Here is an 18495-nt window from a genome sequence, read left to right as displayed (position 1 = left end):
TCAATGCTGAACCAGTCTGAGGTGTTAGGTTGGTCAGAACGCCAAGAGGAGTTCCAGGGGTCTGTAATTTGCCCAAGGGCCATCCCGAGGCAAGATTTGGGCCCGGACGTGACCAAAGGAGAGTCCTGACTGCATTCCCAGCCTCTTGCACCCCAGGCTGCCAAGCCCTGCTGCTGGCTTCTGAAACCTGTTATCTGCAACATAATCATGGGGCCCCCGTCGCAGGTCCTCCTGCCTCGTGCTGCTGCTGGGACCCCATCCTTTTCCACACCCGTCACCCTCACTAGCAGTCACCAAGGACTTTGGGTCCTTCTCTGCTTATCGGGAACCTCCGCAGCCTTCCTGTCACCTGGGAGAAAAGGTGCCTCCCTTGAACACCACGTGAAGCCCCTAGTGGGGGCCAAAGGGGCCTGGCTTTGCACACCTGGTCCGCATCTGCATCGACGGCTGAGTGCACCGGGGCAGGTCCCTCCCCATCCCTGAGCTGCAGTGATCGTGTTTGTAAACACTGGTGATCTCTTCTATCGCAGAGGGGTTTTAGGAGGCAGAAGTGATGACATCTGCTCTTGGCAGAAAGGAAGCACCCAACAGCGATGGCTGGGGGGTGCACACGGCCTCCATCCTTATCAAGGCTTTGGCTGAGTGAAGTGCTTTCACCTGGCAGGCTGTGTCTCCCGGGGCACTCACGGCTGAGTACCTGGCTAAGGGGCAAGGCAACGGTTAACCTCTGTGAGCCTCATTTTCACCTTATAAATTGAAATAACCCTACCTGCCTAATCTCCTCACAGAGGATGCTGGGGACCCTGGCCAGGCTCTGGGGGTACAGAGACGAAAAAGGCAGATGGATCTCTGTCCTGGGGCTTACATTTTAGTGGAGGCAGGCAATGAACAAGTATATGAACAATGTAATTTCAAATATATATTGAGTATAAATATAGAGACTATATACACACACACACACACACACATATATACATACACAGAAAAGATGACATACATACACACCCTCTATATATATACTCTCTCTATATATATAGATATACTCACCCTCTCTATATAGATATATACTATATATATATATACAAGCACACACACCCTCTTTCTCTCCTCTCTTTCTGTGTATATATATATATATATATGTATGTGTATATACACTCATCTTCTCTCTATAGATGTACTCGCCCTCTATAGATATATACACTCTCTATATATAGATATACTCGCCCTCTCTTTATATATAAACACACACACCCTCTTTCTCTCTATATATACACACACCCTATCTTTTTCTCTCTCTCTCTCTATATATATATGTATATATACTCGCCTCTCTATATATATATATGCACACATACACACCCTCTTTATATATACTCACCGTCTCTCTCTCTATATATGTGCATATACACTCATTCTCTCTATGTGTGTGTGTATATATATATATATATATATACACTCACCCTCTCTATATATATAGACACACACACCCTCTTTCTCTCTTTACATATATATACTCACACACCCTCTTTCTCTCTCTCTACATATATATATATGCACACACACATATATATACATACACACACACCCTCTCTCTTTATATATACTCACTCTCTCTATGTATATACACACACATACACACCCTGTCTGTCTCTCTCTCTCTCTCTCTATATATATATATATATACACTCACCTATCGTCTCTCATATATATATGCTCACTCTCTTTATATATATATATGTATACTCACCTTCTCTCTATATATAATCACCCTCTCTCTCTCTCTCCATATATATATATATACACCCTCTCTTTATATATGTATATACACACCATCTCTCTCTGTATATATATACACACACACCCTCTCTCTCTCCCTCTCTCTCTCTGTATATATACACACACACACCATCCCACTCTATATATACACATACCCTCTATATATATACATATACTCTCTATATATACACCTCTCTCTAGCGCTCTCTCTATATATATATATACACACACAGATATATATACTTACCCTCTCTATGTATACACATCCTTTCTCTGCATAAATATGTGTGTATGTATACTCACCCTCTCTTGCTCTCTCTCTCTCTCTATATATATATATTCTCTCTCTTTCTCCATATATATGTGCAAACTCAACCTCTCTCTCTACATATATGTATACAATCTCACCCTCCCTCTCTATATATACCTATTCTCTCTATATATATACACACCTTCTATATATACAAACACATATACACACACCCTCCCTTTCTATATATACACATACTCACCCTCTGTATATATACATACATTGTCTCTATATATACACACCTCTCTTTTTATTAATATATATATACACACTTACCCTCTCTATATACACACACCCTCTCACTCTCTCTCTCTCTACATGTATATATATATACACTCACCCTCTCTTTTTCTCTTTATAGATATATATATATTCTATATATATATACTCACCCCCTCTCTGTCTACATATATATGTACAATCTCACCCTCTCTCTCCCTCTCTCTCTCTATATATATATAGATATTCTCTCTCTGTATATATATTCACCCCCTCTCTTTCTACATATATATATACAATCTCACCCTCTCTCTCTCTCTATATATATATACACACATACATATTCTCTCTATATATATGTATACTTACCCTCTATATATACATATTTTTATACAATCTCATTCTCTGTATTTATATACATATTCTCCCTCTCTGTCTATATATATATATACACACACACATATATATATATACTCACCCTCTCTCTCTACACATATATATACAATCTCACCCTCTCTCTATATGTATATACATATTCTGTCTCTCTCTCTCTCTATATATATATACACACACACACACACACACACACATGCACACCCTCTCTCTATATGTATATATACTCAAAATCCATGTTTTTACCCACGGCTCACAAACAGTAAACTGAGGCTTGGAGAGAGTCAGTGCATTTGCCCAGGTCCACATGGCTGGACCCAAGCCAGCTGTTTGTACGGAACCTGTGTCCTTTCCAGAGCATCTCACTGCCTCTGTCAAAACACAGCCACTTCTGGGAGCAATAGGGCATTGTGCCTGGTGGGCTGTTGCTCCTCAATGAGAATGGATTTCCTGGCACTCTCCAGGGAAAGCAGACGGCCATCTCCACAGTTTGCTCCAGGCCAGCCAGGATCCAGGCACCCTTGAGCCTTGTGCCATGCCAGCTGGGTGGCTGACATTTGTTCTAGAATCTCTAAAGTTTGCCTTTATGCAGCTGGCTGTGAAGCTGGTATTTTGAGATCCCTGACAGAATCTTAAAAAGAACAGACAAGTGAAGCAGGGGGCTGGATTTAGCGTTCCTCCTCCTGGGCCCTTTAAACCCTGGTGTTTGACCTTGGAACTCCTTGAGGGGAGGTCTGGTACTTCCCTGTTGTCCACCATATTCCCAGAGTGGCCGCCAGCCCCCAGCCGGCTGCTCAGAAGAGCCCAGGGTCCAGGAGAGCCACAGTGGTGTTTCTCACATGTCGTCTTTCCTGCAGCTGTAGAAGAAATGCATTTGGGACCAGTGCTGAAGATTGCGGTGGTGGCTCTTTCTTTAGGAACTATAGGTTCTTTAGGAACCAGTCATCCACTCTTTATCAGAGCTGGAGAGATGCAGTCCTCATGGCCTTCCCAAGGTCCCTGCATCTGTACCTCCAGGCCCGTTAGGATACCCACCACTTCTCAGGGGGAATTCTTTGGAAGGTCTAAATCTTCAGTTATTAGGCACAGCCAAGTTCACTGTCTGTTTTTTAATTGATTTAGAACATTGAGGAAATACCCTATCACAGTTTCAACCTCAGCGCGATTATATGTGGGGCCAAGTCATTCTTTGTTGTGAGGGGCTTTCCAGAGCATTGCAGTATTTAGCAGTATCCCTGGCCTCTACCTGCCAGATGCCAGCAGCACCTGCACCCCGAGTTGTGACAATCAAAAATGTCTCCAGATGTTGACAAATGTCCCCTAGAGGCCAAAATCACCCTGGTTAAGAATCATTGCATTGCTGTTAGTTAAATGGGTGATTCTAGGTGTTGTAAACTGAAAAAGATCCCCCCAGCCCCCCGAGATGTGAAAGCCTCAGAATAAAAAGACTTGCTTAATACTGTAAGCTTAGGCAAATTCTTTTACCTCCCTGAGCCTCAATTCCTTCCTCTGAAAAATAGGGACACTGACAGGCATTCTCATGGGATTATTGTCCCATTAAATGCAATGAAATAACATATGCACAGAGTCTGGCATACATAATGTCTGACGCACTGAAACATTCAGTAAATGTGAATTCCTTTTCTTCCCTGTCTTTAACCCCAAGGTTTTCTTCCTAAATGACAAAGGCATAAATGCTCCCAAGGAATTCCCTTTCCCGTGTTTGGAGAGCATTGTGGGAGATCATGGCGGCTAGCAACGGGGATTATGATCCCTTCCCTTGTTTGCCTACTTAAGAATCCAAGAATAGCTGTGGACTCATTCATGAGAAAAATACCCACACAGTTTTGCATGTAATTCCAGAAGTACCAAACCAAATCCCTGCTCTGCCCTTAGGGAGCTAGCATTCACCATGGAACATAGTAGAAATAAAAAACCAAAAGCAGGAGAAAAGTTGATCAAGATGGTGCAAAATGCTATGGTGGAAAAAAAGCAAGAAGGCACGAGGGAGTCTTGAGGGGTATCTTAGTCCATTTTCTGCTGCTATAATACAACAGACTGGGTAATTTATGAAGAATAGAAGCGTATTTGGCTCATGGTTTTGGAAGCTGAGAAGCTGAAGATTGAGAAGCTGCATCTGGTGAGAGCCTCTTTGCTGTGTCTTAACATAGCAAGAGCGGGGAAAGAGAGAGAGAGAGACAGAGCTCAGGCCAAACTATTTTTTTTTTTTTTTTTTTTTTTTTTTTTTTTTGAGACAGAGTCTTGCTCTGTCATCCAGTCTGGAGTGCAGTGGCGCAATCTCAGCTCACTGCAACCTCCACCTCCCCAGTTCAAACAATTCTCCTGCCTCAGCCTCCCAAGTAGCTGGGACTACAGGTGCGTGCCACCACACCCGGCTAAATTTTTGTATTTTTAGTAGAGATGGAGTTTCGCCATGTTGGCTAGGCTAGTCTCAAACTCCTGACCTCAAGTGATCTGCCCACCTCGGCCTCCCAAAGTTCTGGGATTACAGGCGTGAGCCACCGTGCCCAGTCCAAACTACTTTTTAAAAGTCAGGAACCCACTCCCTGGATAACCAACCCACTTCTGTGTTAACTGCACCAATCCATTCAGGAGGCAGAGCCCTCATGGCCTAACCACCTCTTGAAGGCCCCACCTCTTAACACAATGTTGTAATGGTGATTAAGTTCCCACCATATGAATTTTTGGGGGACACATTCAAACCATGGCAGGGAGTTGCAGTTTTAAGTGTGGTGGTCGGGGAGGGCCTGGCTGAGAAGCTGATCATTGCATAAAGGTCTTGGTGAGAAGGTGACATTTGTGTAACAACATAGCGATACTGGAGGAAGAGCATTCCAGGCAGAGGAAGTAGCAAGTGCGGCTGGAGCATGTCTGAGGGGCCAGCAGGAGAGGACCCCAGGGAGGGCAAAGGGGACTTGACAGATTAGATTTAAGAACAGCTCACCCATTGGAGGCAGAGATTCCTGGGAGGGGGAAGCAGGCTGGTTCCATGGGTGACTCCATATATATATATATATATATATATATATATATATATATATATATATATATATGTTTATGGCAGGGCAGCCCTGCCGGCCCTTCTAAGGACTGTAGCTTTTACCTGGGGTGACTTAGCACATCAGTGAGGACAGGCTGGCCGTGCTGCAGTTTACAATACCTACACAGTTCCAGTGGCCTTGAGCATTTTCGATTCCTTCATGCTCGTTGCATGTGAGTCAAGGGTCCCTGTGGAGCAGCCTCTTCCTGGAGCATGGGTGAGCACAGTCTTCTGCCCGGCAGGGCCACACATCCCTTCTGCTCACGTGCCTGGCCAGAGCAAGTCTCAGCCACACCTCAATCCAGCAGCGTGGGCGTGTACATCCTCCCACGCAAAAGGTGTTGAAAATCAGTGACTCTTGATGGTCCACCAGGCACTGGAAGCCACGCGGAGGGAAACCTTGTAGCTTAATCATGTTGGCTGCTGTAGTGTGGATAGAGTGTTGGGAGGAGGGCAGATGCAGAGAGACCAGTTAGGAGGCCATTCCGGCAATTCAGGCAAGAGAGATGGAACAGAAGTGTCATCAGCTTTGCAGTGGCTTGAACACTCAGGCAGGGCCTCCGCAGGGTGGGTCCTCGGCTGTGTAGACCCACAAATTTGACTTTGTCAATGCTCACAGAGGTGATCAGAGGGCTGACATATGTTAACCAAATTAATAAGAAACTGATGTATAAGCCTCAATGATAATTCTTTAATTTGCGGTTGAGGATGGAGAGAGATCTTTCCCAGTGGTTCAGAAAATAATCTGAGTTTTGGATTCAGACAAGCCTGTATTCAAATTCTAGTTCTACAACTTTTTAACTGCTTCATGTGGAAAAGTTACTTAATTAGCCTGTAAGCCTCAGTGTCTTCATCTTGAAATCAGTCTGCTGCTGCTGATAGCATGGTAAGGAAGAATAATTGAGTTAACACAACAATTGAGTTATGTGCAGTGCCTAGCATAGAGTCTGGGTCAAGGTGGCTGTTCAGTAGAGGGAAGATATCACTGTTATTGAACTTACTAGAAACTAGCAGATGACATGATATGCATGAAGTCAGAGGCAAAAAAAGAGATCTTTCATAGAAACCATGGTAAGACCTGATATTCTTTCTCCCTTGGCCCACTCACTTACGTTAAAGAGCTTTTTGTCCAGCCAGAGGATGGTGTGATCGCTCAGATTTTGGCTTTCCTGAGATATCCAAATCCTCCTTTCTTATGTTTACACCAGATCACTTTGATCAGTCTTGGGTTTTTCCTGATCTCCTCGGCCACATATTTGTCAGTCCTGAGGGCTAGGGCCACAAATGTGATTGCCGTCTCTTCTCTTTGACCCTTCTTCTTCCTTTTCTTTTTTTTTTTCTGAGATGGAGTCTTGCTCTGTTGCCAGGCTGGAGTGCAGTGGTGTGATCTTGGCTCACTGCAACCTCCACCTCCCAGGTTCAAGCGATTCCCCTGTCTCAGCCTCCAGAGTAGCTGGGACTATGGGCACGTGCCACCACACTCAGCTAATTGTGTTTTTGTATTTTAGTAGAGACTAAATACGTGGTTTCACCATGTTGGCCAGTATAGGATGGTCTCAATCTCCTGACCTTGTGATCCACCTGCCTCAGCCTCCCAAAGTGCTGGGATTACAAGCGTGAGCCACCACACCCAGCCTCTTTGACCCTTCTTAAGGGTCCATCTGGAGATGTCAGAGATGCATTAAAGTGACTCCTTGTGGAAACCTCACATCTGGATCACACCCTCTTCAAGTACAGAAATGTAATGAAAATGAGTATGTCAGTGCTTATGAAAGACTGTGCACAAAGCAACCTGTTAGACCTGAAATTATTTGCCATTACAATGGCAAAACCGCAATTACTTTTCACCAGCGTATTATTTCCTGTGTACATATTTTCAGCAAAAGTTTTAAAAGAAGATTGCTTTCTTTGTTGCTTTCTCATTAGCACTAAGGTTTTTAATTCTGACTGATAACCAGGTAGTGCCCTGCATGTGAAGACCACATCTAGGAGTACAGCATTGAATGTAGAGTAGGCACTGAATTTGGAGACAGGCCCTTCTAATTTGCATAGACACCCACCAAGCTTTTCAAGAAGGATGGCTGATCCTGACCGGTGGTGTGCTGGTAAATGTTTAACAACCAACATTTAGCAGGATTTGGTGGAGCTCTGGTTTGTACCATTTGCCAATTGCTGTGGTGTAAATACTCCCACCATGCCAATTTCAAGCCCGCAACATGACATCAGGCAGCCTACAGTTTAACAATTGGCCAGCTCCAGCACGTGCAGATCCAGATTCTGGGGAGTGAAATAGTCTTGGGTTTCAGTATGAGCTCTCTTGCTTACTAGCTGTGTGGCCTTGGGCGGGTTATTTAACGGCTTTGAGCCTGGCTCATAGAAGTCATCAGGATGCTTGTTTTCTTCCCTCTTCATTGCCCAAATAGGAAAGTACCTTTGTCACATCACTCCCTTGCCATGTCTCCTGTGGGAAGGCGAGGACGGGAGACAGTGGGTTATGCTTAGAGAGGCGGTGGACACAGCTGCCTTATCCTTTCCTGGGAACATTTCCAAGAAGAGACTGGACATTTTTAAAATGTGGGAAGACAGAGGGAAGTTTGACAGACGGAAGGGGAAGAATTGCTGTCTAAAAGGAACTCATTGTGGGAAAAATACAAAATAGGAATTTGAAAAGCAGATGGTGGAGATCCCCCAGATGTTAGCTTCCCCAGGAGGGAGGGAGGGAGGGAGGGAGGGAGGGAGCCAGGGTTGAAAGAGGGAGATGTTGTCCTTGATGTGCAGACTGACAGATAACCAGCTAAGCCTGTGTCCTGTCTGGGGCATCTCTAGAGGCCCAGCCTACTGGGGTACAATGCCATACAAGTTAGGTGAGCATGCAAATGTCAGGATATGGCTGTGGCCACATCCTCGTCTCTTCACTGCTGTTTCGGTCTCCTCATCTATAATATGGGGATAAGAAACCTGGCAGGAAAAGGCTGCCATAAAGAGCTCAAGAAATGGCAGGAAGAGAACTGGGGAACAGCTAAGGGTGGGGTGTGAAGAAGGACTGAGCAGATCCCAATCCCGACTGTCACACAGAGCCAGGAGGAGAAGCACGGAAGCAGTCCTCCGAATGCTTCACGACCTGAGTGACAGCTCTCCACTGGGGCTGATTTGGGAGGAAAGCAGGTGGTGGGAGAGTGAGGAGAGCAAGTGGCCTGCCTTCGGGAAGCTTGGAGAAGATGAGACAAGGAGAGGAGGGACAGCTTCAGGAGAGGATGCAGGGTCCAGGGACCATGCTGTGTAAATGGGAGAACCTTGACCCTGGCTACCCGCTGATGGGAACAAGCCAGGAAGAAGGAGCTGGGGAGGAAAGAGTCAGGAAGCTGGGATCTGGGGAGCTGCACACAGCTGACTCTTTCCACTTCTGTCCTGCCTCATGCTTAGGTCCCTCATCATCAAGTGTGTTTCCAACACATGACTTAGCGGTGGGGCTGAGCTGACGCTCTCGGGCAGAGAGAGGGTGAGGCAGGGCTGGCCTGCACCTCCCATTCTGCAAAACACATTCCTGCAGTTGAGCCCAGCTCTGGCTCAGGGGCAGTTGGTGACCATCTCTAGGCACTCCTGCAGCTTTCTGGAGCATGCCTTCCCCCAGGTGCTGTGTTCAGCCTACAGGGAGCTCTGGACATTGTTTCCTCCTTCAGGTTCCCTTATTGGAGATGTGTCGGGGCTCCCATACGCTGGCCCCCTGATGCAGCTCCACCCTGGCCCATCCCGGTCACAGCCTCCCTTCCTGGCCTGACCCCTTCCGTGGCACCTCCTTGCTCTCCTGCCTCACCTGCTCCCTCCAGGTTCTAGGATCTCATCCTTTGCAAGACGCCCTGTCACTGTGCTTCTCATTCAGTACGGCACCCATATTGACACGTGTTGCTTTGTTCCCCAACTGGCTGTGACCCCTGGGAATTGAAAACACAAAACAGGAAGTTCCCTGATGACTGCCTTTCTGGCTCTGTGTCATCGGTCATAAGATGTGGCCATTCCATTTCTGGAACCTGAGACCCCAGGGCTGGTGATCAGAGCCCAAAGGCCCTTTCTCCAAGCCTTTCTCTGGGGAGTTGCCCTTCCCCAGCCCCCCAGCCCCAGGAGCTCTGGTCCAGAGACTTCCCAGCCAGTGGCACTGCACTAAGGTCAGCTCAGTGGGCATGCTGCCAGCCCTGCCTCCTGGTCTGCACCAGGGAAAAGGAGCTGTGAAGGTCACTGCTCAGAGCTTGTCACAGCCAAACGTGAAGCGTGTAACAATTCCTAGTCTGATCTTCGGAATGCAGACACTGATGGAGCTGGAAGTGGAAGGGAACCATGGAGGCTCCCAGGCCTGTCCAGGAATTTCACTGGGGGCTTCCACGGCCGGTTCCTGTGTGCTTGGGTCTTACCTAGGAGAACGCATTGACTTTTGAGTTGACTTCAGACAAGACGGAAATTCTCCAAGTGAGCCTCTGCAGAGAAGGAAGAACCTGTACTCCCTCCTTCTGTAACAGAACACACAGCAAGCTTTGAAGATGAATCACTCGGCGGTGGCTGTGCACAGTTCTGTCCGCATGGTGTGCGTCTGCTCAGGCTGCGGTCACAGAGCACTGCAGATCAAGGTGCTACTGGTCTGAGAAGTCTCTCCCGAGGCCTCTCTCCTTGGATTGTAGACGCCTGTCTTCTTGCTGTGTCCTCATGTGGTCATCCCCCTGTGTGTGTACCTGTGTCCTAATTTCCACTCCTTAGAAGGACCCAGTCACACAGGATTAGGGCCCACCCTGATGGCCTTGTTTTACCTTAATCACCTCTTTAAAGGCCCTATCTCTAAACACAGCCACATTCTGAGGTCCTAGGGGTTAGAGCTTCAGCATATGGATTTTGTGGGGGGGACACAACTTAGCACCTACCTCCCCAGGCCCTTCTCAGTAAGAAAATGCATGTAGATGCTCAGTGAATCCTGCCAAGTTCTCCGGGACAACCAGGTGCACAGCTGGGGAGGGTTCAGAGCAAGAAGTGCATCTTCTGTCCTGGCTTCCCATCTCCTGCCCCAGTTGAGTCCCCAGAATTCACAGGCTGTCCTCAAGGCACCCTTCGCTGATGGCCCTCTGAGGAAGAATTGCAGCGACAGTCCTGTGGGGGCTGCAGGACTTGTTCAGGGAAAAGATGCAGAAGTGGCTGAGCCATGAACATTTGGTCCCTTGGCCAAACATAACGACGTAGACAATGTCACAGACAGGTCCAGATGAGTTCCTGGGGGGAAGGCTGAAGACATGTTCATCGATGCACTCCATCACAGGTTTTTGAATCCCACCAGGGCAAGGGCTACCCTCTGTTGAGCATCCAGTAGAAACCTGTTCCCAAATGGGGTCCTGAAGTGAGCCTGGCTTTCCTGGTCTCTTCTCAGGGATTGACTCAGCCCACTAGCTGCACCAACTCCGGTCCCAAAAAATGTGCCCAGAGCCTTGGATAGAATGGGGAATACTTTGGTGATGAGGTAGATTAGAAAGTGATGGGGGTAAGAGTTTTGACCTCCCCCAGGCAAGTCCCCTCCTTACAGGATCATTCTCGCCCCTGTTGCTGGCAGAGAGAGAGGGGCAGGCACATCAGGGGCACGAGGCCTGTACACCCACTCCCCATTGCTCTGTGTGGTCAGAGGTGTTCTTCTTGGTCTTGGGCAGGTGGTGGAAGTTCACCTTCTCCTTTCACTATTTGGAGCATTTCACAGTGTCAAGGATATGGCCTGGCGTTCGAACCCTGAAGAGCCAATGGCTGGACACCAGAACAGGCTCCCACCACTGGAAAAGGCTGATGACCTTTAGTACAAAGGATCTTGAGAAAGGTGTTGCCTGCTGGATATCTGGAAAGCTGAACTGACAGAGGGACCAGACGGAGAAAGGATGGAGAGTGGGAGCAGCACGACATGGCAGGAAGCATGCCGTCCTCATAGAGATGGCCAGTGGTTCTCAGGACAGTCTTGAGCGAGCCACCCCAGCCCCTGCACCTCCGCTTCCTGTGGAATGGGTGGGTTGAAGTGGATGGTCTGGGAAGCTCCCCTAGATAGAAGGTTTGGCCATTCACAAGTTGACCAAGTCAGGAACAAAGGAAGCAGAGACTTAAAACTGGGCTGGCCATTAGCTCGCCAGCAGACTCCCCAGTCAGATGCCTGGAATCACAGTCTTCCATGGGACCATTTCCCAAGCCCTCCTTGTAAGTTAGCAGTGATGTCTTGCAACATTGAGGAATGTCTGTGCAGTACCCTTGGGCGAAATTCTAGAAGCCGCAACTGCAGTGCCTGGTCGGCTGAAACAAGAGTAGTTTCAGCACCACCGCCATGAAGGGAGTTGCAGGAACAGAACACCCGCCTTCAAAACCACAGCGACACACCTGGAAATGGGGTAGGTAACTCTGAAGGCGGAAGAATGGAGAAGAATTGTATTTGGCTTTGCAACTTGTGGCTGATGAGCATTTGAGTTCCCATTTATTCATTATTGGTGTGAACGGGGCCAATGTCACAGCACAGAGAACAACAAAATCAGAACAGCGAAGTCTGAGGGTGATCCTAACTCTGCACCCCAAGTCTGCTCAAAGCATGCTTAGAACTGGACTGGATCTGACCAGGCCCCAGCAGAAGCTAAGGTGCTCCTTCTTGCTTTATGATCTCAGCACTCACGCTTTTCTGAGTAGAAGGTAATAGAGTTTGCTTTATTAGAAGGAACACAACAATCAAGCCTTCTTCCCACCCAGCTCCCATAGAACTCCCATCTGATTACTATGGGTTGGTAGGACCTACCAGATGTTCATGATTAACATCAAGCAGTGAATTCAGCTGGAGAGCAAGGATGTCTTGAGGACGTTTAATGGAATTTTTTGAGGGTGCTTCAGTGCTGGGAATAGCCTGGTCCAGACTATGAAGATGTGATTTCAGCAAGGCGTGGTGACTCATGCCTGTAATCCCAGCACTTTGGGAGGTCAAAGTGGGAGGATTGTTTGAGCCAAGAGTTCGAGATCAGCCTGGGCAATGTGTTGAAACTCTGTCTCTAGGCTGGGTACAGTGGCTCATGCCTGTAATCCCAGCACATTGGGAGGCCAAGGTGGGCAGATCACTTGAGGTCAGGAGTTCAAGACCAACCTGGCCAACATGGTGAAATCCTGTCTCTACTAAAAATACAAAAATTACCCAGGCATGGTGGTGTGCACCTGTAGTCCCAGCTACTCTGGAGGCTGAGGCAGGAGAATCCCTTGAACCTGGCAAGTGGAGGTCACAATGAGTGGAGATCACGCCACTGCACTCCAGCCTGGGTGACAGAGTGGGACTCCATCTCAAAAAAAAAAAAAAAAAAGAAGAAGAAACTCTGTCTCTACAAAAAATAAAAATAAAAATCTTAGCTGGGCTCACTGGAGCATGCCTGCGGTCCCATGTATGGGAGACGGGAGGATCACTTGAGCACAGGAGGTTGAGGCTTCAGTGAGCAATGATTATGCCTCTGCACTCCAGCCTGGGCGACAGGGTAAAACCCTGTCTCAAAAAAAAAAAAAAATGTAATTGCACATCCTCTGCCCTCCAGAAATCTGCAACCTACATCACGTTACTCCTAAGGGGAGTTCTCCCTGCTGCACCCTAACAGACAATGTGAGCACTAAAAGGTTCCCTGACCAACCATGTGCAGCCACTGCAGACACACATGAGATGTCCTGTGTGTACCACAAGTGAGGCAGGACATGTGTCATGTTCAGAACTTTCTAGAAAAGAAAAGGAAAATTGCCATGAATGCTCTTTGGATGTTTTCCAGATGGATCTCCATGGAGAACTTGGGATCGTGTTGCCCCTGTTTGTTTCAAATCTCCATGGTTGTTATTACTATGAAAGAGTCACACATGCCCATTGTAACAGTTAACAGGTTTTTTTATTGCACCATACTGTTCTGCAAGCTAGGACTCTGAGCATCATGTGACATGGTGGAAGGAGGGGACCTTTGTGAGACAGGTGAGGCAGAGCCAGTACTGGGAGAGTGTCACGTGGCAGAGAACTCGGATTCTTCATCGGGCTTTGGAGAGTTGTGGGGAGTTGGGCAGGTCCCGGGGAGAGATGAGCAGAAGCCTGGTGGTTTGGGGAAGTTTAACCAGTGTCTTGATGAATGCGGCTTCTGGATCTGATCTTTGAGCTTAAGGGAGAAAATGACTGGGTAACCTTGATTTCAACCTGGAAGAATGTCGTGGGGGGAATTGTGCTCCGTGGGAGGGTAAAGCTTTCCTAAGGAGGTCGTTGCCAGTGGGACAGCATTCGGCCTCCTGTTGCATTTACTTACATTTAGTTGTGAAATTTTGGGAGAAAAGACCAGCAAAAGAGGCCCCAGATGGACTGTGGAACTGATGCACGGGGAGTTGGGGGTTGGTGATGGGGGAAATCTTGCTTAAACGGAGATTGTATGACAGCACTCGAATAATGACTGGTTGTTCATGGGTGGATTTGGGGAGACTTCAGTAACAATGGATTGTGTTTCATTTGGTTTACTTGCAAATATCAAGAAGTCAGAGTTGGATATAAAATTGCTCTATGGCAATATGAGTATGACTTGGGATTAGGCACACTCAAACTGTGTGAATATTTGCCCGTTGTGTGAGGAAATGCAGGGAGTAAAGTGCAGAGGCCTTGGAAACCTCAGAAAACCAGTAAGGGGAAGAGGCACCCCCAAAGCCCAAGTGATACCATGTTGAACCCAGAGGGCAACCAGAGAAGGACAGAGCTTCAAAAGTCAAGGCTTAAGAGCACATTGAGCAGCAGTCGGTTGGAAAAAGCAACAGGGATTGTGGAGAGGCCGAAAAGACCAGAGTGGGTGAGAGAGGAAGTCTGTGAAATGGGCGGGATATCCCAGTGTCCTGGATCTTGTTGGCCTTGGGTGGCAGGTCAGGGAGAAGCTAACTGGAAGAAGGTTCAGGAAAGGGCCTTTTGGGACTTTGAGTGAGGTGAGGAAAAGGCAGAAGCATGATTCCAGCACCTCAGAGGAGAACAGTGTGGAATTCAGGGCGGTGGGTAAACCCTTGGTCTTCACAATTGGCGATTCCTCCTGTGGGCTTCTCTGAGAGCACAGGCTGCTGGTGACAGGGACGCCAATGCCAGCCGCACATCCGTGTGCCACAAGAATCGCATGATTCCTTAAGGCGGAACCCATAAAGGGCTGCCCATGGCAGACGTGACCCCAGCTCTCAGCCCCCTAGCAAAACACACTGGCTCAGTATCACCCTTGAGCTACTGAGCTCCCAAAATGGCAAATGGGGTTGTTGAAACAAAAGCTCCATCTCCCAAGTTGTCAGCGTAGGGAGCAGCTGTGACCTCCAAGTTCGGTTCCTGATTCTGTGTTTCTTTCTCCCTCCTCCTTTAGATCGTGGTGTATGTGGGCGTCTCCTCAGCCGGCAGCTTCGCTGTGCCCTGCGGTTGATGTCCAAGGTTTTGACTGTGTGGGTTTGTGTCTTTCCGGCAGGTGTCTCCTCTGTGACTTCCCTGATGTCCCTGGCTTGGGTGCTAGCCTCCTATCACAAGCTGCTGCGGGACTCCAGGGACGACAAGAAGAGCATGAGCTACAGAGGGGCCATCATCCAGGTCTTCTGGCGCCTCTTCACCATCTCATCCCGAGTGATCTCTTTTGCCCTCTTTGCTTCCATCTTCCAGCTCTATTTTGGGATCTTCGTGGTGGTTCACTGGTGCGCCATGGCCTTCTGGATCATCCATGGCGGAACAGACTTCTGCATGTCCAAGTGGGAGGAGATCCTCTTCAACATGGTGGTAGGGATCGTGTACATTTTCTGCTGGTTTAACGTCAAGGAAGGGCGGACTCGATATCGAATGTTTGCATATTATACGATAGTCTTGACCGAGAATGCTGCCTTGACGTTCCTTTGGTATTTTTACAGAAACCCGGAGACCACTGACTCCTATGCGGTGCCAGCACTGTGTTGTGTCTTTATTAGCTTTGTGGCTGGGATCGCAATGATGCTCTTATACTATGGCGTGCTGCATCCCACAGGACCACGAGCTAAGATCCTTGCCAGCTCCTGTTGTGCCGAGCTGCTCTGGGGCATCCCTTTGCCCCCCGATGTTGAGCCCATGGCGCCTGAGATCCCTGGGTACCGGGGGACCCAGGTTACGCCCACCAGAGCCGTAACGGAACAACAGGAGGATCTCACGGCTGACACTTGCTTGCCCGTTTTCCAAGTGAGACCCATGGGGCCCCCTACCCCGTTGGGGCGTCCTTACCTCCCAGAAGGGCCCCTCATTAAGATTGACATGCCAAGAAAGCGATACCCAGCTTGGGATGCTCATTTTGTAGACAGGAGGCTGAGAAGGACTATTAACATTCTACAGTATGTCACCCCCACCGCAGTAGGCATTCGATATCGAGACGGACCACTCCTCTATGAGTTGCTACAGTATGAGTCTTCACTCTAAGAGCATCTTGACCAAGTTGAGAAGGGGACCTTAAGTTTGGTTTGCGGCAAACAGCACTTGCAAGAAATATAACCCTCCCTTCCCCCAATACACAGAACCACCGCCACCACCACCAACACCGCCACACCAACACCACCACTACAAAAAAAAGAATTAATAAGTCACAACCCCTTCAAATAAGCTTTCTTTCCAGTCGCTGTATGTATACAAAGATATTCTCTATGTTTTGTAAGTAAAAACAAAAAGAAAACCTTTCTTTTGTTTTTTACACATAAGAAACAGTATTGAAAAATCCCACGCTATGGTTCATAGGGTGGAGAAGGAGGAGTTATCTCCACTCCAAAAGAAAAAAAAAAGTTTTTTACCTTACACCAAGTGTAGATCATTTATGGGATTGGTGCTGATTGAAAGAACAAAACAAAACAAAACAAACACAAACAAACAAAAAACCTTCAACTGCCTTATGCCCTTAGGTGCTGAGTTTCATTAAGTACTGTCACGTTTTCTCATGCAAAACTCTCTGGTGATTTTTGCACCAGAAGAGGGAAAATTAAACAATTAAATGAAACAAATCTAAAAGTGAAACAAAAACCAACCAACAAATACAACACAAAGCAATTATTCTTCCTATCTGATTATTTGTATTGAAGAAAACAAATTTACCAAAAGCAAAAGCATAAACCCCTCCCTCTTTTCAGTTTCTCCCCCTCCTCTCCTGACCTTCTCCCCACTTTGCAGAGCCTTCTAGGAGCTCAAGGGCTGTTTGAAACTCAAATGGCTGGAGAAGCTACTTGAAGGCTGATTATGTGCCATTTTAGCATTTGCCTAGCAAGAATCACATTCGTTTCCCAGTGAAAAGCAAACCAGAACAAAACAAAAAGCCACCCCAATAATTCGGTAAGGACAGGATATTCTAAAGCAAATTAAAGGAGATTTCTGTACACATAATCAGTAATAATAAAACTCAGCATAGTAGCAAAAAGAACGACATCAATTTAAAGGCACAATACTTAATGAGTGACTGGCAACAACGATTAGTTCCATCATTTTAAGGCTGTGAATGGTAGACATTTATCACATGTGATATTGTGTAAAGCCTCTTCTGTTTCCATTTGGTGGGAAGCCTTAAATTGATCTGGAAAGAATTCTTCATTTTTCATTTGTGCTTTTTTTAAAAAAAATAACACAAAGAGGAAAACTAGAATATATATATATATATATACATATATATAAAAAGTCAAAATTGTAATAACTGACCCATTTCAAAGACTGTTTGGTGCTTCTGTCTTTCACCATTGTGGTTGGCTGAAAATCATTCAGCTCACCTGGTGCATCTGGGTTGAATGGGAAATTTTGTGTGTGTAGTATGTGTGTGTTTGTGTGTGTATGTGTGTGTGTGCCCATAGCACACGTATATATGTGTGTGTCCCTGCTGCAAAGTCTTGCCAGAGATATACAAAACTGATGTAAGACGGACTTGGATCACGGCTTGGTTCAGCAGAGCATGGGGGCGGGGGCTCTGGAGTGGCGGGGAAGTGATGCTGCCTGCCCATGAGCCCTGGTTTGGGTGGCAAGACTCACACCAGCAGCGGACTGCAGGCCTTAGAGGCCATGCCATTTGGGTGAGGATTTGATTCCACTGTTTATTTTCTCATTGTATCAAGTTGAATTTCTGCAGGTGTTGCAAGTATGTTCAACCATTTAAAATTTTTTTTATTTTTCAAAGTATTGTTCCTTTAAAGAATATTTCTGTTCTAGGGCATCGTTTCAATCGCATCGTATCTCTACTTGGGCACAAAAAAAAAAAGGAAAAGAAAAAAATCACAAAAAAGATATATATATAAGTATATATATATATATATATATAAACACACACAATATTTTTAAGTAAATACTGTTAGTCTTTGCTGTGTGTAGCTGCGATTTTTTTTCCCAAATATATACCTGTTTAGGGTGCAAGACCTCACGTTGAACTATTCTCAACAGAAGTTCAATAACTGAGGGATTTTTTTTAATGTTTGTGGAGTTTTGTTTTTTTAAAAATAAAAAAACAATTATTATTCAGCGAGGCTTCTCCTTCCCACCCCCTTCATTGTTTATCTAAGACCTTTTTTTTTTTTTAAGAACAAGTTTCAAATATCAGTTGTGAAACTGTATGCTCTCTTCTTTGTCTGGACTTCCTAGACTTCATGCATCCTTACTAAGCATCGTGGTGCTGTCCTCTCCCCGTCCCTGACTCGGGGGTCCCCTCGGGCCTTACTGGTGGGCAGGTGGAGGAGGAGCCCACAACTC

General features: G+C 46.7%; 1 protein-coding gene across 1 annotated transcript in view; it reads left to right on the top strand.

Annotated features, from left to right (window-relative positions):
* The window catches only part of XKR6 (XK related 6), a 308294-nt gene extending 290185 nt beyond the window's left edge, over positions 1-18109 (top strand). Inside the window, exon 3 of the mRNA XM_016959089.4 lies at positions 15239-18109. Within this exon, the coding sequence (XP_016814578.1) occupies positions 15239-16203 (965 nt within the window). The 3' untranslated portion in view covers positions 16204-18109. The remainder of the gene's footprint in view (positions 1-15238) is intronic.
* The last annotated feature ends 386 nt before the right edge of the window (positions 18110-18495 follow it).

Source organism: Pan troglodytes, chromosome 7, assembly GCF_028858775.2.
Source record: "Pan troglodytes isolate AG18354 chromosome 7, NHGRI_mPanTro3-v2.0_pri, whole genome shotgun sequence".
Taxonomy (NCBI): Eukaryota; Metazoa; Chordata; class Mammalia; order Primates; family Hominidae; genus Pan; species Pan troglodytes.
This window is presented reverse-complemented; position numbering and strand designations above follow the sequence as displayed.